Genomic DNA, 24,165 nt, shown 5'->3' on the forward strand with positions numbered 1-24,165 from the left:
AACAAAAACCTACTTAATGGTAGGAATTCAGTTGTGACACACAAGCTATTCTGCAAGATGTCAAGACATGCTTTGTGGACAGGACCTTGTATTTGTGTCTGAGTGACCACAGCTGTAAGCCTGTCCTGACATCTACAAAGAGATGAGATGAGTCCCTGCAGTACCTAGCTATCCTTTGAACATTTCACATCAAGGATTAGAAGGCAGAATAATAACCTTGATGCCACCACTGCTTTGCAAAGGTGATTTGTCTAGGCCTGTCTCAACTCTGAAGAGTGGAAAAAAGAAAAAGAGAGTTGAAGGGGAGAAATAATGTCTGACAATTCACACAGAGGGTGCACTGAGGAGCCCAGAGGTCCATTAAGAAACAAAGTACTCTTGCTATTAGTGTCCCAGCCATCAGCTTAAGAGGTCTGATGTCATAGCCACAGGCTCGGCGTGGTTATTTCAAATCTTTGTGCTCACCCACTACCTCCCTCCCCAGAGAATAGGGTTATTTTTTTTTGTCAGAAATGTTCTTCAGTAGCTGGAGGCAATGATGCATATCGTTTGAAGGTAGAACTGGGAGTGGGTGACAGTGCTGTTTAGAAGTAGGGGAGAAAATAGTTCTAAATTACACTTCAGGCTGTTAGGAGGAGCAGGAGTGAATGCTCTCTTTACAGCAGGAATGGCTGGAGTAGTTAGCTGTGGTAAAGATGGCAGAGTGCTCTTCATTCTGCTCCCCACAGATCTGCTTTCTTGCAGACATGCTAGCACAGTAGGAACATCTTGTAGAAGTGCTGGCATGCCCCAGTGAAGCATAAAAATTGGGGTTGTGGTCAACCACTGTTATAGGCAGTGTCCATGGAGTTTGCTTAGGGATGTTGTAGCTTCTCTGTGATTTTGCTGCCTTTTTTATTTTGTATTTTATTTTTTTTATTTCTATTTTTTTTCTCTAGAATCTTGATTTGTAACACTGCCTGTAGTTACTCCGTTACATGTGACACTAGTCTCCAAAGCAAGTTTTCAAATTTGTGAGTTAGAAATTATATAAAGAGCATGGGAATAGTGGTGAGATAGGAATCAATCCAAATCAAACTTCCAGCTAGGAAATGCAGACTACTATAACACATGAAATATTTGATAGAGCAGCATAAGATACTTGAGGGAAAAAAAAGAGTAAGAATTATTAAGCCTCAGTTTCTTTTCTATTGCACTGATTTTGGAATTGTATTTTAATCTGTTTAAAATGGACAACAGAGGTGATTACCTTTTGAAAATTAGGTTACCAGCATCTGTAGAGGATTTTTTTTTTCAATTATAGTTTTTGACACAAAAAAACCTGTTCATCTCACTTGAAATGATACTCAGCATTAGGGATTGTGCAATCTTACCAAGTTTTCCATGATTCAGTACTTTAGCAGCTGAGTCAGATTAATAAAAGACTTTTGTTTTCTATGGAAAACTTCTATTGATTTTACAGTTCACTGCTTCCATTGATTCTGTTTGAAATGCAAATAATGGCAGAAACAGTAGGCCAACAGCTGCAGCCGTGAAACATGGCACTCACCCCAAATGTAAATGTGACACACAAGGACTAAGGCCCAGTCCCTGTGGCCTGGAGGGGTTTTGCCAGGAATAAAGCAAGCAAGTGCTCCCAGGAGCTATGGAACTAAGCTGGAAAGAGTGTTGAAGCGAAACCAAAAGTAGAATTTTGGTGTCTTTCACTAAAAATAAAGATTACAAAGCTGGTCAAAGATTTTAGTTAAGCATATTTTAATTGAAAATACCCTTTCAATAAAATTCATGTTCTCTTAAAACGTGTTTTTCCTTAGATTAATGATTTCTCATGTATAAGTGAAATATTTCAAATCTTATGTTCATTTTTCTGACCTCACAATTTTCAAATTGAACATGATGGAACAATTCAGTTCCATTTAAAAAATATTACCAGAAAAGCATTGTTTTGTTTTCCATGAACTGTAAAACTATTATCAGATTCTTACAAAGGCTTTCTGTCCTCAGTCTGTTCAGGGAGCCGGGTGAAGGAGGAAGGTCTGCACAGCTGAGGTATGGGCACTTTTTCAGGTTGTAAGCAGCAGTGACAGCCATGGCCTGGTGTGCTGGACTGCCCACATCCAATCTACTAGAGAAACTGCATCCAGAAGATGTCCTAGACATGTATACTGCCTCCATGCATCTAATAGGGGCAGTACGTGCTGCTTTTGTGTTACTTGTTTCTATTGCATGGTTGTGTCCTTTCACATACTTCTCACAAGATGTTTTGATCCTGAAAATTACAGAAAAAAAAAAAAGACAGAAAGGAGCTAAAGAACAAGTGGGGAAAAGGACAAGTGAAGAAAGGGGGAAGGTTTTACAATTTATTAGCACAAACATTCAACATTTTGTGATGCTGGTGCAAAGGAAATCAAATTCCATGGTGCTAGGTGAGGGGCCAACTCAGCCTCATTGTAAAGTAAAAAAGCCAAACCTTCCCAGGGGATCTGATTTCCTACTGCTTTTCTGTTTCCTTCTGAGGCACCAGGAACTGCAAGTAGCCAGCACTGTATTTGTCCAGTGAAGACAGATCCTTGCAAGCTGCCAGACTGTACCTGAGTGGTGGCAATTCCTCTGACTGGTGTTCAGATCTTGGTTTTACTAAAGGAAAGAGGCGGACTCTGGTATTAAGTTTTTCAGAGGCAGAATTAAGATCTTTCATGATTCTGAAAGATCTAGAATTTACTGCAGTACAAACTGTGAAGATGTGCCGCAATCCACAATTGAAAGGAACCTATTGTTTAATGCATTATCCGATGCTAAGACAATCAATACTTTCCTTGGAGGTTAGAATTACAGTGCTATAGTAACTGTGAGCATGTATGTGGGTATAGACTAGCACATACATAATAAGTCTGACAATGGTGGGGTGACAAGTGCTCAGATATTAGGAGTGGATAGTGAAAGTGGGCATATTAGCATTGGCATGTATCAACTTTCACATAAATGAGAATGAAACACTGTCTTACAGGCATGTTGATATTCTGATACAGGATGGACCAAACTGTATCACTGTAATTAAAGCTTCAAGTCAGACCTACTAACTGATTTTATGCTCAGGAATATATTCTTCTCCCAAACATAGTTTGCATATACAGCTCATGTAGCTTGAAAGCTGACACATAATCTGAAGATATAAATGAACCCTTGATATTTTTAAGAACTGTCTGCTTTGACTTAATTGAATGTTATAAAGTGCTTCTGAGATCTTCCTTCATTAAATGAAATATTATAATGCCAGCTGAATCCGTAGTATCCCTAAGCAAATCATGAAAGCAATTTTTAGCATTCAAAGGAGTGTGGCACGGGATATTTTATAAATATGTTGAAATGACAGCAAATGTGCTGTGACTTGATGATACATCTATAAAATGTAAGTCCACATGCTTTGATCTGAGGGAACAGCAAAGATGTGTTTACAGTTGCATATCAAGAGCTAATATTCGCTAACAACAAATAGATTAAATCTGCGTACAGGGGGAGCTGTGCCAAAGAACTTGTGTTATTGTTTTATAGCAACCAAGCCAAAGACAGTTTCCAAATAAATGTTCCAGTTTCCATGGGATTCTTTGACTTTTTTTTTTTTTTTGTCATTATTTGGCATATGGAAAAGGAAATATTTCCCTCAATTATAGCTATTATTATGAGTGTTTTATTGACTAACATGTGAAATATTAGTGTCATGGTCAAATATTAGAATTTGACTGGACTCTACCCGATGCTTTGTTGTCGTCTAAGTTAAAAACAAAAACACATCACAGTATTTTAGGAAAACAAGGCAAAGGAGATCTGTTGGAAATTAGGAATCTTACTGAGACCTTCAAGCTAGGAAGGGGTGCTAGGAAAGGGAATAGAGATGTTTCAAAATCTAAATCTGGTTTATTCCTACCCTGTTAGTGGTTACCTAAAACACTAGAAAGCATGGTTCTGACCCACCGGGTTTTTCCTGGAAGTGATGGGGAAACAAGTTTACCCACCTTGGCAAATCTCTCTGGTGTCAGACAAACCCAATGACCATCCTTGCAGAGGACAGGTCCTAAAACTGGGATGCAATCTCACAGATCCCCAGTTTGAACAATCCTGAGGTAGTGACAAGGCCATCTCATGTCTAGGTGATACTTGTTCTTTTTGATGGTGACTGTGGTTTCTACCAAGCCCCCCCCGAAGCGCCCCCTTTGCCTTGCAGATCAGTAAATGTGTCTTCCTCTGGTTCTCTACTTCAATTGAGTAAGTGCTGAATGTTCCCAGCAGTGTAGTTTCAGTGTAAGGATAAACTTATATGTTTTTCTTTTTATCTTTCCTAGCTATGTGCAAAGAATAAATAACCTCTGTATGTAAAGATACAATCACTTACCCCATACCTACCAGCAGCCATACCCAGTTTCTCCTTAAACATTCATAAAAAATTAATTACTTTTGCCCAATGACCTATTAAATATTGAGCACCAGAATATGGGATTCGGCTGACACTGCTAGGCTTCTGTGGGGAAAGCCACTGTAACCAACAGCTCTTGTTATGGGTATTTATTTTTTCTAGGTACCTAAAAATCTGCTATTTCAGTGTTGTGTTATACCACTTCTGTTTCAAATGAGGAAGGTACATGGTTCTTCAGATTTGGTGAGATTTTCGTCAGTCTAGCTAGGATAGTGTAGTAATGAGGAGCGTGGGATGCAGAGCTCATCCTGTGTGGGCTACAAGTTGAATAAGAGAGTAATTTTATGTATCAACTGAAAATTATAGAAAACCCCAAAACTATGCAATGACTGTTCATGGAAGAGGAGGTTTCCAGAAATCATCTTTAAGTTAAGAAAAGCAGGCAATATAGAATGCTCTTTTCTTAGGAGAACACAGTGAAATCTCACCCTTTCTGCAAAGGTGATGCTGCCTTGCTTCCTGCTACGTGTGCAGACCTGGTGCATACTGTTTACTGTAAGACAGATGTGGCTTGAGGCATATGCAGCCTGAATTTGTACAGCACTTGATGGTCCTAATGCTACTTTTGGACTTGACTTTCTTGATTTACCATGTACACATCTATTCTTAGACAACACAGAACATTACACTATTGTATCTATCTGAATCAGGAAAATATTTCTCTCTTGATTTTTCCAGGTGTCTTCTTCAGGATATCTTGGAGTAGGCCTCCTCTTATATTGGCTTGTTCAAGGGCATGCTATTAAAGTTTATTAAGATCTTTAGGGGGTCTTGCCAAATGCTATAGAATTCCCACTTCTGCCGCAGATTCTGCAGAATTTTGGGGGCAAAAATTCCCTACAGGAGTTTTTGGGACTAGCTAGATCAAAATGAAGATGTTGGCTGTTGAAAAATGATTTATACTAACAAAATTTCAACAAAATTTTTCTGTTCTCCGAATTATCTGCATAACACCTTCTTTTAAGAAAGTCCCAGTACCTGGTGGTTTTCTGTTTGTTTTTTTGTTTGCTTGTTTTCTGGCTCTTGTGTTCCCCAATTGTTTCATCTTGGGGAAACACAGCATGAAGATAATTTCAACAATATGACCCTTGGGGCTACAGATAAGAGACTTCCTACTTGAGGTCTTCCAGAGTATGTTTCCAGGAGCAATCAGTGCACAGACAAAGCATGAAGCCTGCTGGGGATAGGGGCCAGAGACTTGGAGGGGCCATCTTTATAAATGAGAAAGTGGGTTGGCTCTCTTAATAATCTGAAATGTTCTAGATCCCGTGATTTAAACAGAAACTTTACATTTATAGGATCCACCCAGAAGCTACCACTTTTAATAAATGATCAGTGTCAATCATAACGAAATTCCCAGATGGAGTATAGATAGAAGACATCCTTTAAATCTTACAAAATAAAAGTACCATGCATTTCTTTCTTCAGCGTTTCCATTTTAATTGCAGCCCTCACTTCCCAATGTCCGCATTGACGCATCAGCTCTATTAATAATATTCTGCCACACATCTCTACAGTTCAGTTTTGAGATGAGTGTCGGTGCACTTTTTCTAATTGCCTTTAAGATCTCCTCTTGGCAATCTATTGCTGGAGGCTACTTGGTGTCAATTGCCGAAAGTAATTAGAAAAAGAAATTTGTTTAAAACATGTTGATCACCATTCTTCTTGCTTGTACACTTGGATGCAAGCCAGAGGAATTAATTCTAATACTGAGCCTAGTGTGAAAAAGTCTCTTTGAGTTTGATTTTTGTAAATTTCTAGATTTCAGATGGTGATTTTTTTTCACAGCACAATGAAATCTGTATGATAAAACCAGCTTTAATTGTTCAGTTTTTGCCTGCAAGCAGTTGCGTCGTGATTGGTGGCCTTTCTGTTCAAATCTACAATAAAACTGATTTGTGGGTTAAGTCACTAGCTGGTTTAAGTCAGCATGACTCTGCTGATTTAATTGGTATGCACAAAGTCAACCTAGTTAAAAATATTTCTGTATATTAAAGAATAGCATGGATAGCTTCTATAGATAAGACAATGCTGACTGATAAAAGAGACATCTCTTGTGGTTTTTGATTTACTTGTTTATCTTTTGCAGATGTCTTTATTTTCTCTGATTGCAGTCTTGAATTAAAATCAACCCTGCAGCAATTTTACATTTGGAAAGTACTAGGTGGACTTGATCATTATGATAACTCAAGAAGACAAGCCTGTGTGAAAAGCATCACAATATATATTCATTCCTAACTAAACATCTCTGTATTTGAATCCATGATGCTTAACAAAAAAATATTTAAAAAAATTAAAGATTTGTGTAGTTAAAAATTAATTAAAAAATCCATTGTTGAGTTACAAATCCTCAAACTGAAAATAAAAACACATGTTTTTCTCAGTGGGGGAGAAAGTGTCAGGAGATAGATTCATAGCAGCTTACAGACTAATCTTCTAAGCAGAGCCTGGTCTGTGCATGTGTTATGGAAACAGCTTTCCAGTTACAGGGCACCATGTGGTCACCTATGGTTGATTTAAGAAGCAAACACTGCCACAAATGCTATTAGTAGTGTGTAATGAGATTAACTCCCCGTAGTACTTGCAATATCCTTGAGGTTTTTCCCTGAAGCAGCACAGGGCTGATCACCACCTCTTAAACAATAAAGAGTTTAATCTTTCATTGTTGTATGCACATAACTCTCATCGGCATTAATAGGAGTTAAGCATGCACATGAAAAGAAGAATGGACCTTAAAGTTTAAGTAATCACGGTATGCTAAAGGTTTCTCACAATTTCACAAAGGACCAGGCCAAAATTGTATTGACTGTTCCCACTGGGAGACATTAAGTATTTCCAGAGATTTGTATTTTAAAGGCATAAAGGATTATTAGAGGATCCAAAATAACAATGAAGATTTATGAAAAGATAAGAAGGCTTAGTTGTAAGAGACAAAACCTGAGACAGAGCTCATATTTAATTAAATGTTTTACCTTTCCATGACAGGGTGAGCTTTTGCTTCAGTACTGTGTACCGAGCATTGCGGTAAAGTGTCTGGGAGTTTGGTGGATGTTTATTTCGTTGGAGATGACAGAGTTCTCCGCATCGAGCGGAAACTATTTAACTATACAAATCTCCATGTGCAGGTGCAAATTCTGTGCCCTCCTTCAAAAACTTGCTGTGATTGTGTAAGCAGAAAGGATCTTCCCATTGTGGGTCAGCAAAAGTAACCCTCTGCTCCTCAGCTCAGAGACTGCCTGAACTATTTCTGGGGGCACCTGTGTCTTCCATGGACAATGACTGGAAGTATGAAAGTGCATCAGAAATGGTAACTCAAACACTAGAAGATCAAAACAGGTGCTTTCAGAACTACATCTGTTTATCTCTTATTTTTCCATACAGAAATTGGTGCAGCAAGAGTGTCCAGGGCCAGTAAACAAACAAAAAAGAGAATAATCCAAGCTAGACTCTTGATTGGCCTCTGAAGTCTGCCCACTTCATCATTTGGAGGGCCAGCTTTTGCTTTTACACTTGCTGGTCCATTGATTTCTGATTTCCAAGCCCTTTGACTTCTGTTGCTGAGTAATTTTTTTCCTTGGATCAGTGGACATGAGCTATCACTGTTTGTTCTTCATACATTGTTTTTTGATACTACAATTTCCACCACTAAATAGGGTAAAGCTTTGTCACATTTCGGCATTTAAGTATTAAAAAACGTTGACTTTTTGAGATGCTATTTGGATATGAGTGTATATTTCCTGAAGACACTTTTCATTTCTTCCCTCTCTTCCTGTTTTCCTGTTTTGATGTATTAATTACAGAAAGAATTGACTTTGTCAGTCTTATAATGTAGTCACATTGGTTATACTTAAGCACATCATCAGAAAATTGAAGGCCAAAGACTGGAGGGACTATTTATGGCTTGTTTTAATTCCAGAAATTAATGTTCCCTTTGTGTTGAAACATCTAGCTGGCAGGTGCACCTTCTCATTTTCTTCTTTGTAAAACCTGTAAGTAATTAATAGTACTTGCTTGAATTGCATGCAGAGGCAATTGATTTCATATTACATTTGCAATTTGCATCATGATGGAGAATTATACACATCCAGTAAAGAATCAGAGGATGAAGATGTTTTGAGGTTTTCAAGTGATTCGCTCTTGGCCGTACAAGATCTCTGTCTTCAGGCAGAACAATTGCTCTGCTCTTTCAGATGGGGAAAGCAGTTGCTGCTAGGATAGGACAAAGAATTCACATCCAGAAATTGATTAGCAACACTGCTTATTGTCATGGCTTTTTTCACTGACTATATGTAAAGCAAAATAAAAGCTTTGGGCAAGTTGTCCCATGGAGCTGGGAAGCCAGATGGTTGCCAGGGGAAAAGCTTAAACCTGGTTCTCATTAAAGGCTTTCAAATAGAGCATCTTGTTAGCTTTTGCAGTGGTTGCAGAGGCTCGGGGATATTCCACAGCTGGTACATTAGTTGATAGTAATAATACGCTTAACAGAATGACAAGTTTCTAAAGCACACAAAAGTAAACCCAAGTATTAAAAAATTCAACTTTTCCACTCTAATACAGCTGTTATGATTGTGTGATTTGTTTGGGAAACAGCAATAAAGCTGTGATGTTGTTTGTGAAAGAACTTCACAGTGTTTTAAATTCAATGTAGATCATGTTTAAGAAATTATTTTGGCAAACAACTGGGAATTTGTATGTATATATATACATATATATGTATATGAAAAATTAACGTTACGGTGCAACTATCAAGGATAGGTTATAAACTGTGGAGGTTTTCCCCAAGAAAACTTATTCATTGCCAGACTGTATGAAGATTCAACCTTAAATAATTTTATATCCTGCAAAATTGTCTAACCTGCAGTGCAAGGCTTCCTGCATCAGCCGTCATGCTTGCAAACAGATCTGTCATTCATTATTCATAGGCTGCCAAGGCAATGAAATCCTTCTCTGATTTGAACTAGGAGGAAGGATAAAAATTATATATAAACTGAGAAACTTTAATAAATACATGTCAAAGAAAATGTGCTTGAGGAAAAGAATGCATTCCCCATGTGTGAAACTCTCATAGGTTGTATTGACTTGTCTGACTTCTGACAAAAATGGCAGATGAAGTTAAAAGTAAGTCGCATAAGCAGTAGTGACCTCAAGATCAGAAGTATCCCCCAGAGGATTTTAATTGACGCTTTGTTTCGACTTCAGCTGCCATAGTGATGAAAACCCACTAGCAAGTAGGCTGTGGCAAACTGGAAACATTAACAGAGACTTTTTGATATTATCAAAATCCAGAGACTCGTTCCTGAAAGGAGGGAGTAAAACACTAAAAATGTATTCAAGTGGTGATGTCTTTGAAATAAAAAGGCAGAGTAATGAAATATATTTTCCTGAAATATTCACTGCAGTATTTATCCCTTTGTTACACATTTTGCATTTACATCAGCTTTTCCCTGATGCTGCTTTGCTCCACTTTCGATATGAAGGTGGAAGCTGTGGTGAAGTGCAAGGAAGCATCTGCACAGTGTGCTGCAGAGAAAAAGAAAAAACTCTGAGCAACCTTCAGAGTTTGCTCTTGAGTCAGGTTGGTGAGGGCAGAATGGTACAGCCGAGCACTGCAGCACAGGAAAGTAAAACAAAAAGATGTAAAAAGGAAGTTTTAGCAATGGCAACATTTGAAAAGGAGTAAAGTACATTTAACTGAGGTTGCTTTTGTTTTTCTTTTAAATACAGGAAGGATCTTGGCTACTTGCTTAAATTCCATTAAGGACAAACATAATGCTGATATTCCCTATCTTGTTTTCAATATCAGATATTTATAATCATAGAATCATAGAATGGTTAGGGTTGGAGAGGACCTTAAGATCATCAAGTTCCAACCCTCTGTCATGGGCAGGAACGCCTCAAATTAGACCATGTTGCCCAACCTGTCCTTGTTGTCCAACCTGGCCTTGAACACAGGGATGAAAATTTACCACCTCTTTGGGCAACCTATGCCCAGTGCCTCTCCACCCTCACAGTAAAGAACTTCTTCCGTATATCTAATCTGAACGTCCCCTATTTAAGTTTAAGCCCATTACCCCTTGTCCTGTCACTACAGCCCCTAATGAAGAGTCCCTGCCCAGCATCCCTATAGGCCCCCTTCAGATACTGGAAGGCTGCTATGAGGTCTCCACGCAGCCTTCTCTTCTCCAGGCTGAACAGCCCCAACTTCCTCAGCCTCTCTTCATACAGGAGGTGCTCCAGTCCCCTGATCATCCTCGTGACCCTCCTCTGGACTTGTTCCAACAGTTCCATGTCCTTTTTCTGTTGAGGACACCAGAACTGCACACAATACTCCAGGTGAGGTCTCACAAGAGCAGAGTAGAGGGGCAGGACCAGCTCCTTTAACCTGCTGGTCATGCTCCTTTTGATGCAGCCCAGGATACAGTTGGCTTTCTGAGCTGTGAGTGCACACTGAAGAGGGCTCATGTTAAGTTTCTCATTGACTAACACCCCCAAGTCCTTCTCCGCAGGGCTGCTCTGAATCTCTTCTCTGCCCAGCCTGTAGCTGTGCCTGGGATTGTCCCGACCTATGTGCAGAAGCTTGCATTTGGCTTGGTTGAACTTCATGTGGTTGGTACTGGCCTGCATCTCAAGTGTGTCAACGTCCCTCTGTATGACATCCCTTCCCTCCAGTGTGACATGGCAAACTTGTTGAGGGTGCACTCAATCCCACTGTCCATGTCACCAACAAAGATGTTGAACAGGATCTGTCCCAACACTGATCCCTGAGGGGTACCACTCATTACCCATCTCCAGTTGGACTTTGAGCCGTTGACCACAACTCTGTATGCGGCCATCCAGCCAGTTCTTTATGCACCGAGTGGTCCATCCATCAAATTGATGTCTCTCCAATTTAGAGGCAAGGATGTCGTGTGGGACAGTGTCAAATGCTTTGCACAAGTCCAGGTAGATGATGTCAGTAGCTCTTCCTTTTTCCATCAGTTCTGTAGCCCCATCATAGAAGGCCACCAAGTAAATAGAAAACCTTTTCTATTCCTCACTGATCTCAGTGGCAGTTTTCCTATGGAGTGCACTTGGATTTGAGTTAGAAACTGTCATTTAAAGCAGATTGACACAATCATATTTTGTTATAATTAAGATCAAAGCAAATCTGGTACTTGTTTTCCATAAAAAGCAGCCCTTGGAAGAAGTCCCAAGCACTTTTCCCTTGATGCACAAATTTGCTTAGCATCTCTTAACAGCCCAGTAAATGGTTTTGTTTGTAATGTGAAAATACTTGGGACTTGGTATGACAAAGGAACACTTAAGCTTCTAACTCATCTTGTGAATCACGTTATATGGTAGTGTTCAATAAAGAGTGGACTGTGAGTAATACCCCACAGAGGTATTGAGAAAGAAGCAGTATTTTTTCCAAATAAGGTTGGTTTTGGCTATTTGACAGTTAACACTGAGTTAGGATGTGAAAGAGATTCCTTTTCTTCCGTGCGAAGTTAAAATACCACATTTTGGGGACTAATGCAAACAAATTATACTGAGAAATGGTCTGTTCTTTTCATGATTAGTTTCTGGATCTGAGATGTTTTCCAGTTGTAAAAAAAAAAAAATTCTTTCTTTCTAAACAGAAAATTCTTTTTGGAAGGGCTAATGTTGTGCAGCTCTCTTACTTTTTCCTGGTTAGTAACACTCCCAAATGCAGGCTCAGATGAGGACTTTCACTGACCTTCAGGACTGATGAGTCAGCTCTGCATCACTGCAGTCTCCCATCCTTTGTGCCTGTTGGCTGCCATTTTCTATGCAGTACAAGGGCAATGTGCTGTGCAGCTGAAAATTAAAGCTCCAGGTCCATGGATCAGTTCTGCAGTGTATCATACAGATGCCCTTGCCATTTTCTATGCATTTAAGACTTAAGGGTAGGCAAGAGGTAAATGTGAGACAATGAAAAGATTAAAGCCTAAAAACACAGGTCTGACCATAGTATACATGCCATCGATTTACTAACTTGCTGTTAACAGCTTTTTAAGATAACTACTTGTAACAGAGACATGTAACTCAAGACAGATGCTTACAGTGAGTCTCACATTTGCCTACTTGCTTGCCTTAAGTTTATGAAATACAAAAACTAAGAGAGGAAAAGATTAAGTTGCTTTGCTTTTGCCTAGATAGGACAAATTTCTACTATTTTTTAAATATCCAGGCAAGTGGTTTATAGAAGAACTTTAGCTCTGGGAAGCAGTCGAAAGAAACAATAACCCATTATCCATTGCTTTTTAAGTATTCAGTGTTCTTTAATGCACAACATAGTGATCTACCTTTCACAACAAAAAGGATTGTGTAACTGCAGCATTCTGGTTGGTTTCTAAAGATTCAGGTATCTGTTTCTATATGACCTTGGAAACTGTTTCCCTATCTCTCTTTATGGGGTTAAAACCTTTTCATACCTTTCAGATGTGTTCTAAAGATAAACTTCATTGTGAAAGTAGTTGTTCAGAGACCACAGTGTATGTAGAGGTTTAATCTATAAAACCAATATGTGAAAATGTTCCTGAACAAGATTAAAAACAGAATTTCGGGAAGCCATTCTTAATTACGAATATTTTGAAGGAAGGTCCTAAGTTTGTTTGTTGTTTTTCTGATGATCTTAATGTCCTTTCCAACCTTAACTATTCTATGATTCTATGACTAGCAAGTGCTACATATTGCCTTGAAAATAATGGAAAAGGTTATACAATTTATATAAAAAGGCTTTAAGGGCAAAACAATTGAAGGATAAGACATAAAGGCACATACAAATATTTCGATATTGATGAGTGCAGCAGTCTTCTAGCTTTCTCTGAAGCCTCTTATTTCAAGGTTGGAAGGGTGAATCCTGAGGGAGATGGTGACTTTGGGTGAATAATTGTATGGGAAAGCCCATGTCAGACACTGGGGTGTCCCGTTGGGACAAGGACAGGGTGTTGGCTTCTCAAATCCACACTGACTTACAGCCATGCTATTGAGCATGGCATGATGGCCCTCTGGCAAACAGCCATCACTCTTCCATCTCTTTCTGAGCAGATATTAAATTGCTCTGCTCTATCAACACATTTTTGGGGTTGGTTTTTTTTTACTTCCTATAACTCCTACAACAGGAAATCAAATCTTAGTACAGGGTCATAAAGCTGCACTCACCTGTCTGCAATGTATAATTCCAGCTGTGCCAGTTCAGATTTACGTCCTTTGTTTGCCATCCTCTCACTGAAATTGCAGTGCTGCCAAATAGTGACAGACAAGGCTTCTGGGATTTGAGCTTGGTCTACCATGTGGATTGTAAATGACACAGGTCAAGAAAAGACAGAAACAGCAGAGTTCAGGGACAGGCATGCCTGACTACAGCAACAATTAGGCATCAAATGAGAAAGCAAAGACTGCTGCCAGGGACCCACCATCTGCACAGCAACTGGTTAGGATGTTGGGTAGTTCCCCCAGAAGTATGAAATCTTAGCTATTGGGAATAATTGATTATAGTGGGATGGATGAGGAAGGTTTGATTTGCTGATCAAAGAAGTATTCTAATAATTAAAGACAGCAACTCACTTCAAGAAGAGGCTTGACTTTTCCCTGTTGGTAGCAAATTTTAATGCTCAATACCGGTAACTGGTAGCTGAACTCCTTGAACAGATCAGTGCTGTTGTGTGTCTGCGATACTTATTTTTACTTAAGCCAAGTCAAGAGTGAACCCATTTGTCAGAACCACTGGATTCCACTGTTGTTGCAAGTTCAGTATATAAACAGCAGGTGTATCCTTGTTCCCTTTGATTTTATTGAGGACTTCAGCAGTCTTAGATTAAATTTCAGTCCTGTCCAGAGTCTCAGTGAAATTGATAAGGAAATCCCTGGGGTACTTTGTTCAGTTTTTGTGGCATATCCCCTTTTTCTGGAGACAAACCTATTTCAGTAGGCATTAAAATACAACATATAAACTTTCATTGTCAGTGTGCTTCAGACTGATTTGCTTCAAATTTTTTCAGTCTATTTTAGTACTGCTTTGTTCTGAAGAGATTTTTAATACTTTATCAGTCATTCAGAGAGCCCTGAAATTGTAAAACATCAAGAATTATGCCAAAAATTATTGTTTCTGAAGGTGAGGAATGACAGCTGAGGGTAGTAATTTGCCCCTGTCAGTAACAGATGGGAGTGAAAGGCCAGCAGTTTGTTTCCATTTGATAAATGGCTGTATTTTGACAACAAATTAGATGTCACAGGAAGTTGGCAAATAGTGCAAGAAATCAATATTTAGTGTGAGAAGTTCATACCATTAGTCTGTTGATACACAGGGTGCGTGAAAATGTGATTTAATGCCTAAAATTTACTTCAGGAGATTTCAATGGGAGTGGGTCACAGAGGGGTGAAGTCCCCTGTGAATACTTGTAGTTCTTGCAGCAGCTCCTAGCACACTCGGTTCATAAGCCTGCCAGTATTGGAGATTAAAGTTTGAGGCAGAAAATATAAATTCATCTATGAATATTCATGCAGACAGGTCAGCTTGCTTTCCCTCACAGTCCTGAGCAAGGATTAGTTGACTGGGTTCATGTACAGTAAACAGAGGCTGAGTCTTGCAGTTGCTGTTCAGGCTGCATCATCATCTTCTGTTTAGCCTTCCACTTTCAGGGCTCTATTATTACCTGGAAGTAGAAACTCAAACGAGATCTGACAGGTAGGAACTTACCCAACAGCTGAAATGAAATATATGCAAGCCTTATTTCATTAAATAAATGTGAGCTTAAAAATCCTAAAATACAACATGCACAACATTGCCTCTCAGGACTTGTAGTTAATAAATTGTTGCAAGTCAAATGTGAGTAGGAAAAACATTTAACAATCACCAGGCTGCAGCTGAACCATATGAAACTTGAATATGAATTCCATTTATGAAGGGAGAAGATAAAACACAGATTTATGCCTCCTGGAGAGTCACAAAACAGTTCAGTATTCCAGCAGATCAGATGCAAGAATGATTAATCCAACTTTGAGACATAATTCTTGCAAAAAACATGTAGCATTAGATATGAATTTGAACTATTGGATATGAATTTCTGTTCAGAGGAGGCAGGTTTAAATAGTCACAAGTAAAACAGTCAGTCTTTGCAGTCAGTGTCACTCTTTCAAATCTTTGTCCCCATCAGAGGGCTCAGCAATGTTAGTAGAGCTGACTCTTTGTTCACAGCTGTCACACTAACTCAGCATCCTGGTAGGTATATGGATTTTTATTTTCACCTAGAAATGTGTAAAGTACTCTATTATTTGTACATATACGAGAGTTCTTGCTGGAAAAATGACTGTATCTTCCTTGCACCCAGCTTAGATTTAAGAAGTCATTGGGCTGAATTAAGCACTGGAGGCAGTGAATCTGTCTTCTCTGACGTAAATGGAGTTATGCCTGCGTTACACGCTCCCCATGGTGTCAGCTATTTAGAAGACTGACTGATCAGCCTCTGCAGCTGCTGGCATCACTTGCAGGGCTTTCTAGAAGAGGTTCAGCTCTTGTAGTTCAGTGCCTGTTCGTTATACAGCCATTTCTCCGTCAAGTCTGCAAATAATTTTCTTCTTACTTGCAGATAAAGAACGGCAGATTTTTACATAAGAATTTGGTTTGGCAGCTCCATAAAACTCACTACCTTGTTTAGTGCTGTACTCTTGCCTATTTGTCCAGCTTGTAGTTCATGTCAGTGGAAACTTAATGTGCTCTGGTGGCCCTGTCTCAACAGAGAAGGTGAAGGGGATGGAGTGCTCCATATCCTTTATGCAAGATTTCTTCAGATAATTGATAATCTGTAAAAGTGAATCCTGATCCTTTTTCCTTGGTCTGGAATCATTGTCATTTAGTGCCTCAAGGTAGACAGTGGGGAGGTTTGGCGGCTGGTCACAATTATAGCATCATTTGACAATTATGCCTGTTGATCTTTGTGTTGAAAACAAGGAAAAATAGATTTATTCAGTAAGTATAAGAAATAGCAACCATCAAATAACCAGTCATCCAGAACTCTGGATTCTCTGTTGATAACATCAGCAACCATGCTGAACACAAGGTTAACATGTCTTTTTTGGAAGATAAATCTTAAGTCCCCACTTGAAAAAGTAGGTAAAACAATTAGGAGGTTGAAATTATCTAAAATGTATGGGTTATTGCATTACTGTTGGCTAGGCAAAAAGCTCCTTTTTTTTCCCAAAGGAAAAATACTTTCCCTTTCCATTACATTTTGTGTTTGCATAAATGTAACATAAACATTGTTAAAAGTGAGCCCCATGATCATGCTGTTTGATTGGCTTGTAAAGATCAACTATGTAAATTAGAAATCTGTTCAGTCTCACTTCCCTAGGAAATGTTAGTAACACCAACCCTATCTTAATAATACTGTTATAACTGCCATTGATATTTGGCTGAGTTGAGGAGTAATACTATCCTATGGCCATAGGAACTCAGATGATGCATATGGAAATGACCCTTTAAGCAATTGTCATATGCTGTTTACTTCTCCTCTCCGCTCTGGTTCTGAATCAAACAGCTACAAAAACTCTTTATTCATATCTGGTTTTACTGTAAAGCTTTACTTAATAAAATCAAGTATGTGCAGATACTTAGATTTCTTCCGGACCAGATTAATATTCTTTTCTGGAAGTCTTTAGGTGAATTACCTGATTGGGTTTAAACCACGACAGACTTTGACTCGCTTTCTAGAATCAGTAAGCAGGTAAAATCTATTCACCCAGCCACTTCTGTGCAACCTGGAAGTTTCTTCCTTCCTTCCTCTGACTCTCTCAGAATTATCTTGTCAAATGCGTAGTGATGGGCTGCAGAAATCCAGTAAAGTCAATATAAAGTAACCCCAGATCTTCTACACAAGTCTCAGATTCTCCCTCTCCATCTGTAGCTCAGCTAGTCACAGTCTCTTTCCAGTTTGTGAAATGCTGTTGCTGCTTTCTGCTCTCACACTGTGATAGTTTGCTTATTTGATAAAACTGTTCCCATGGGCGACTTCCCTTCACTGTATCTGAATGTCTCAAGAGATCATGGGGGGCAGTAAGCCTGTGTCATTCTTACAAGACTGTAAATAGTTTTTTAAAAGATGCATTTTTTTATTTCTCAAGTAGTGACATGGGATATCAACAATTTCCTGATATCAACAACCGTGTTGTTGATATCAGCAAGTAGCCATAAACTTCTCAAGATTTACGTGTGTTTGGGAGCCCTCATAGTGACTCACCCCTGCCAGCACCGGGTCCCCCCACCCTGTGTGATAAGCAGTAGCACATGCTGATGCTGAGGCATCAAAGAGGGAGGCAGCCACACATGCAGCTCTGAGCAAGCACGGTGTCTAGGGTGCAGACCTCTATGCTTGACCCTGGAAATTAGTCTCAAGGTGCGTGAATCCATGCACCTTGAGACTGGCTGGGTGTCTGGCCCATGGGTGAATAAGACATAAGTGCCCACCATTGGTGCTGGTCAGCAGGAGCTGCGACTTCTCAGTTCAAATCTCTCACAGCTACACACCTTGGACCAGCTTCAGTGAAATCCAAAGTGGGTGCTTCGAAATGAACACTGCATCTTTGTCGAACTTTGCATGTGGCTAATTACATTTCTTTTCTACCTGTGTTTAATGTGTTAATGTCTAATCATGTATGAAGCTTAGTCTGGCCTGAAGCAAAATGTGTGCTGTCTGCCATCAAATGTTAAGGGAGGAATCTCCGTGGCAACTAAAGGGTGGCAATTTCTTTTGTTTCCTTACCAAGGGTAAAGACTAGATTCAATAAACTCTGCCTAATCTCTTGAGGGAAATCTGCAGAATAACTAAAATATCAGATTGCAGAGCATCTTCTAAAGGAGTCTGTAGTAACAGAACCATCTGGATGCTTTATTGAATGTAGCCTTATGTATGCATTCCTGTTAGGCAAGGAAGCAGAGCTATAAAAATAAATTGAATTACAGAAGATAATGCCAGAACTGGATGCTGCAGTGGGAGACCTGCCCTCCTCCCCATTTGTAATAGACAGTCTGTCTCCTTCTGTCAATGAAGTATAGCAAAAAAAAAAAAAAGATGTTAAGAAAATCATGTTTCTTAAAACAAATTAGATTATTATATACAAGTCTCTGGGCACTGTCATGCATAAAAAAGTAACCTACAACCCCATCTCACGTTTTACTTGAGAACATTTAGGGTTTTTTTCCTTCTCCTTCACTTTCTATCAATTGATTCTAAGCTCTTAATATAAATGCAGACCTTCCCTAGGGCAACAGCAAAAGACACAGCACACTGTGAGCTTGGTGGGCAAGGAGGAGGAAGGCAGGAGGGGTGCAGGCAGGGCAAGGAGGAGGAGGAGGGCATCGCTGGTGCAGGCAGGCTCACTGCTGGGGCAGCACCAAGGCGGTGTGGGAAAAGCTGGCTGCCCACCCTCTCAGGCTGCCCCAGCTGCCTGGTGCTCCCAGGAATGCAGAGATCTTTTCAGCGTGGCTGTTCTCAGCTTTGTCATTTTATGTTTCTTTTACAGGGGAGTATTTTGAAGCTGGCAAATAGGTGACTTGTTCTGTGTCCCTTGTATGTCCCTTTAAGCGTAATTATTTATTTTAATTAGTTAATATGGCACCGAGCAGTTTGCTCAGAAGGGACAGCTCTTATGGGCTTTTTGGACTAATTACCAGTCTGGATTTCTGAATGACAGTGTGGCTGCTAATTAATCTCACTGCAGTTCTCACAGAAAGAGACCCCGATAAGAACTTGCCAATTAACATAAGAAAAAAAATGTCAAGGGTTCTGTTGTGTTTTCCTGGCATTCACTCCCAGTCAGATGAATATCGCTATTAAATACGGAGACAGACTGCTAAGTATGAAAGCCAGTGGGCTGCGAGGCTGCACCAGTCATGTCCAGACATTATTCATTCAGGAACTAGCTGTTATTTGTACACCCGTTCACTCTTGTTGCCTAACATTGCTTGCCACAGTTTTTGTAAGCAGGAGGAAGATGAAGCAGGACAGCATGGCAAGTGTCTGACCACCATCACAGGCAACTTCTCACAGAATCCTGATGTTAATCAGTATTAGCTGAGGGCTGAAAGGGGAGTTTTGGCAGGGTGGGTTCTGGCTTTCACCTGGTTCGTCTGGTGTGGCCAGGGACCTGGGTCTGCATGGGGTATGCCTGGTTCAGGACCACAACCACAGTGCATGACATGGAGCAGAGAGTGTCGTGCAGGATGGCACTGGTGGTGGTGGGCAGCAGGGACACCCTGAGCTCCTTTGCTTATCTCACAGATTGTGCTCATCAGCTGTGGTGGGCAGAGCAGTATACAGCCCAAATATTCACTTTGCTTCTTGCTAGGGAAGTTTGCAGCACCTTTCTTGCTGCTGCAGCTAAGCCACTGATAGTTGCTGGAAAATCTCATTTAAAGTCACCTTTACAGGACTGTGTAATCTCAGATATATCTGTGATGTATATATGTGAAAATACAGGGCCAGATGCTCAGCTGGTGATGGTTACTCCAGTCCCTGACCACACCAGCTCTGTGAGACCACGGTGAGTTGCAGGGACTCCCCCAGCCAGGAGGAAGAGACAGGGCTTGGCGCGGTTGCCAGTTGGTTTCCGTTACCTTGAATTTCCCATAGCAAAGTTTCTGGCTCACAGGACCACATGACATGGGTATTTCTGAAGAGATGAGCTGTACAGCAGCTGTGGTGGCCAGTGTGCAAAGCTCTGGGTGACCAGAATGCTGTTGCAGAACAGGATGTACAACAAGCTCATGGGAAGTCCTGGTTTAAACCATACTGGTTGCATTACATTTCTTTACTTTGTTTTTTCCTTTCTCTCTGTACTTGCAGGTCAGAAGATTCTTCATCACAGAAGTGATGTCTTAGAAACTGTAGTCCTGATCAATCCCTCAGATGAAGCAGTTAGTACTGAGGTAAGTCAGAAAAATTAATTGCATGTGTCATAAAAAATCCATGAAGTGGACAGGATCAGAGCAGTGAAAGAGATGTATTCTTCGATATCAGTTACTGCCTTGCAGCTTAGTGACTGGCAAACCCCAATACGTCTTTCAGAGTCTTAACAGAGTAAAAGTGGGTCCTAACCATGGATGAAAGAACATGTTAGGAGCAAAAGCTGCAAAAAACGTCAGCCACCCTTTGATTTTCTCCCTGTTTTCCCAGACTCCTGACAAAACGTCAGAGGCATAGGACAGAAACACACCTCTGATCTCAGTATTCATTTTTTCATAGTGCGCCAAATTCCCTTCTTAAGTGAAAGCAGTTGTAGTGAAGCTGCATCTACTTTTCTTCTGTTCCTTTATTGTTTGGTAGCTTGGGATGCCTATTTTACACATGGAGAACGTTCCTTGAAAGACAAATTTAGGTCTTTAAGAAGAATTATCAGCTATGTGATGATTCTGTGTTAATCTATCTGTCTTTCAAAAAGCATATGACATGATCAACAGACTCTGGAGACTACTCAGAAGAGGTATTCCTTATGAATTCCTTGTGAACTCATTAGAGTTCATTAGAGTCGAGTCAAAGAAAGGGGCACGTAGCTCAAAAACAAAATTGACAAACTCAGCTAGTGAGACTGAAGGTTGAAAGAACAGGGATAATTGTGTTGCCAGCCTATGCTGGAGAGCACTGAGATAGTACCATTTCTGTTAGGAAATGAAGCAGCTGTGCTTGTAGTACATAATGAAAAATCTATTTTGTTACCAGCCTTAAGTGATGGTTGAAAAATAAAAGAAAGGAAGGACGACTCTGGAATGAAATTTCTTCAGTTGTTTAAGTTTGAATAAGTAATTCACCTTAGTTAATGGCAGCTTATTCACTAAAAAAATATGCTTGAAAATCTCTTACAAGCCTTTAGAGGTACTTGGTGAGGAGCAGCTGCATAGCACCTCTTAATAGACTCAGACATTCAGAGTAAAAAGCTGTGATGTGATTGTGTGGAGGAGGGAAGAGCCAAAGGAACAGACAAAAGTAGGGAAATCAATTTTCTCTTGCTGTTGTTGCTGTTGCTTGTCATACCTTTGATGGATGACCATACAGAAGAGCACAGTATGAGGCCCACTAATGACTTCTTTACTCCTTGGGCTCTGGAAGATGTTTGGCTAGGTTACAGTTAATCTCCTCTTGCTAGACTGCGGGAGGCAATCTTTTCTTCACCTTCATCTTGCCCAGCTGGTTACAGCCAGAAGTTACAAGCTGAGATTTACCTTGGCTGGGTAAGCAAGATGCTAACCGAACACAAGCCAGAAAAAGACAGTAAGAAAGAGGCAGAAGAATTAAATCAGAGATTGGAATGTCCCTGCCCATGGCAGGGTGGTTGGAACTACATGATCTTAAGGTCCTCTCTAACCCTAACTATTCTATGATTCTAATAGTCATGCTTTGCTCATTATGGCAAACACAAAACTTAGTTTCATATGTCAAGATATTTCCAGGTTGTACCTGGGGACACAGTGATCTACCACGGAGCTCAGACTTCACCACAAGAGGACTTAAATCTTTCCATTCAGGAAAATCAAAGATTACATTAAAAGAAATTCCTGCTAATCTGCCTGGCAATAGCCGTACTGGGAGTTAGAGCATGGATCTGCCCACAGCTCATCATATTCAAATCAAATGCCAAAATACCTCCCAGAAGAGAGGAACAAAGAGAGAGATTCTGTAGTTTCCCGAAGAAAACAGGTTTCTGAAACTCCCATGAAAAGTTACTTCCTTCCCAAGAAGTCCCCATTCTGTTGCTCTAACCCTCCTGCAACTGTACCGTTAGTCTGGGAAAACTGCTGATCGACTGACACTCCTGTCTGTTCACCCTCCATCTTTAGATCCATTTTGACTGAGCCTACATCTTACTGTCTGCTTCCTTCAAACAGTTTGGGACTTCAAGCAACTTCTGTTCAGGTGGAGCTGAACAGAATCATCACCTTGCAGTATTTCTTCGGAAATCAGCAGTCTTGAAATCAGAAGACAAACTTTTGGTAGTCCTTAGGGAAGCCTTGGTTATACCCAGACACAGAATTTATGTGTCTCTTGAAGGTCTTCCATGTGTGTCATACATTATGCTCTGTAATCTGTTAGGATTTATTTAGTCTTTTTCTTGCCACAGTTTGCTAGCTCTATGGAATGTATTTAATCATCAATTTACGAAATAGGTTGAAGGGGAATTATGTGACAGTCACATATCAGTGATTCACAAGTCAGGAAATTCTGCTGTTGAAAAACCTGGTGAGTTTAAACATAAGTTGGCAGACTGTCCAGCACCACTGCCAGCAACAAGAGAAAACATAGAAGAGGAAGCCAGTTCTTTTATGGTCTTAATACAGCTAAAGCAGACAAGATTTGAGTAACACACATCAGCCGTCTGCACTTATCTGTATTTTTGTCTGAAATAAAATAGATATACTACATCCAGCAAGAATATTGCTGAATTTAGAATTATTTAATGAAGTTAGCAACAGACCACCATTAGCTCTGTGTTTAATTCAAGGAACTTTCTGCTGCTCAGTATCACTTATTTAATAATATAACAAAGAAAATGTAGTAGAGTTGGGATCTTCTTTCAGGTAGATACTGTTCAGTGTCTGTTTTCTACTTGTACTGAAAACATGAGTTGTTCAGGAGAGATTCAGGTCAAGCTTTTCTGGCTCAGCCTCCCTGGTATGAGCAGGAATTATTTAACAGAAGTGATTGCTTAACAATCAATATAAATATTTGACAGAATATGAGAACTGAGGTGATTATGTCTTCTCCATGGAGATGAAGCTTGGGTGCAATATCATGTGGAGTTGTTCCAGATGGACTCTGCTCATCTGATTTAGTACATGGATAGCAAAGCTCTGGAATCAGAATTCTGGTTTAACTTACTTCCTCCTTAAACAGAGGAATTCATGCACTCGAAATTCATACCTTACTGTAGGCTGAATTGATTTTTCAGTGTTGGACAAGACTTTCAAAGAATTTGCAAAAATTTACTCAACAATACGGAAGCTTACACAGGCTTTGCTTAGTTTTGTTCTTAAATTTAGGTTTTGTTCAGCCAAAAAAATATACTGAATATATGGATTTCTGTTAGCATGCAAGTGAATCTCCCTCTAGGGGGGAAACCGGAATTATTAGAGCTGTAGTGAGGATCAAGTAAAGTAATGAGCTTTAAAATAGTTATTTTGAAATGCAGAAGACGTTTATTTCACAGTAGCAAGCTCATTTGTGCTGTCAGACATCCACTTAATTTACTACTGTATATAGAAAAAGGTCTTGGGTTGACACACTATAAAAACTTACAGTGTTCATAGTAACATAGATGTAAATGGTGCATGTGACTGTTTCTGGGTGCTTGAAGTTCAAATTTATGATAGCAGAATTGTCCCTTACCTTTCTAGATGATCCAGTTTACAACAGGATGACAGTCTACATATGACACGCTTATGTGTGATTTGTGGCTGTTACTTTTCAGTGATGTTTTCACAGCTGAATGGCAAGTAATGCTGTACTCTGGGAAAAGAAGAGCAGCCTTCCAAAAACTGAGTCTGACACATGTGGTTGACCCTCATTAACGCATGGGATACAGTTTACCAAGGCTGTTCTGACACAGTGCTATTAAGATTCAACGAGTTATACAAGGAATATGCTTTTTTTTTAATGGAAAAAGTTTTGCAACTTTTATTCAGATTTTATTCTGTTCTGCTCTTT

General features: G+C 39.8%; 1 protein-coding gene across 1 annotated transcript in view; it reads left to right on the forward strand.

Annotated features, from left to right (window-relative positions):
- Positions 1–24,165, forward strand: part of MAP1B (microtubule associated protein 1B) — a 69,400-nt gene that overhangs the window by 29,868 nt on the left and 15,367 nt on the right. Inside the window, exon 3 of the mRNA XM_061475732.1 lies at positions 20,314–20,396. Coding sequence (XP_061331716.1) covers positions 20,314–20,396 — 83 coding nt within the window. The remainder of the gene's footprint in view (positions 1–20,313; positions 20,397–24,165) is intronic.

The sequence above is a fragment of the Pezoporus flaviventris genome, unplaced genomic scaffold (genome assembly GCF_033815535.1).
Source record: "Pezoporus flaviventris isolate CSIRO_AGI_PZ_B2104156 unplaced genomic scaffold, CSIRO_AGI_Pfla_v1 ptg000090l, whole genome shotgun sequence".
NCBI classification, from domain to species: domain Eukaryota; kingdom Metazoa; phylum Chordata; class Aves; order Psittaciformes; family Psittacidae; genus Pezoporus; species Pezoporus flaviventris.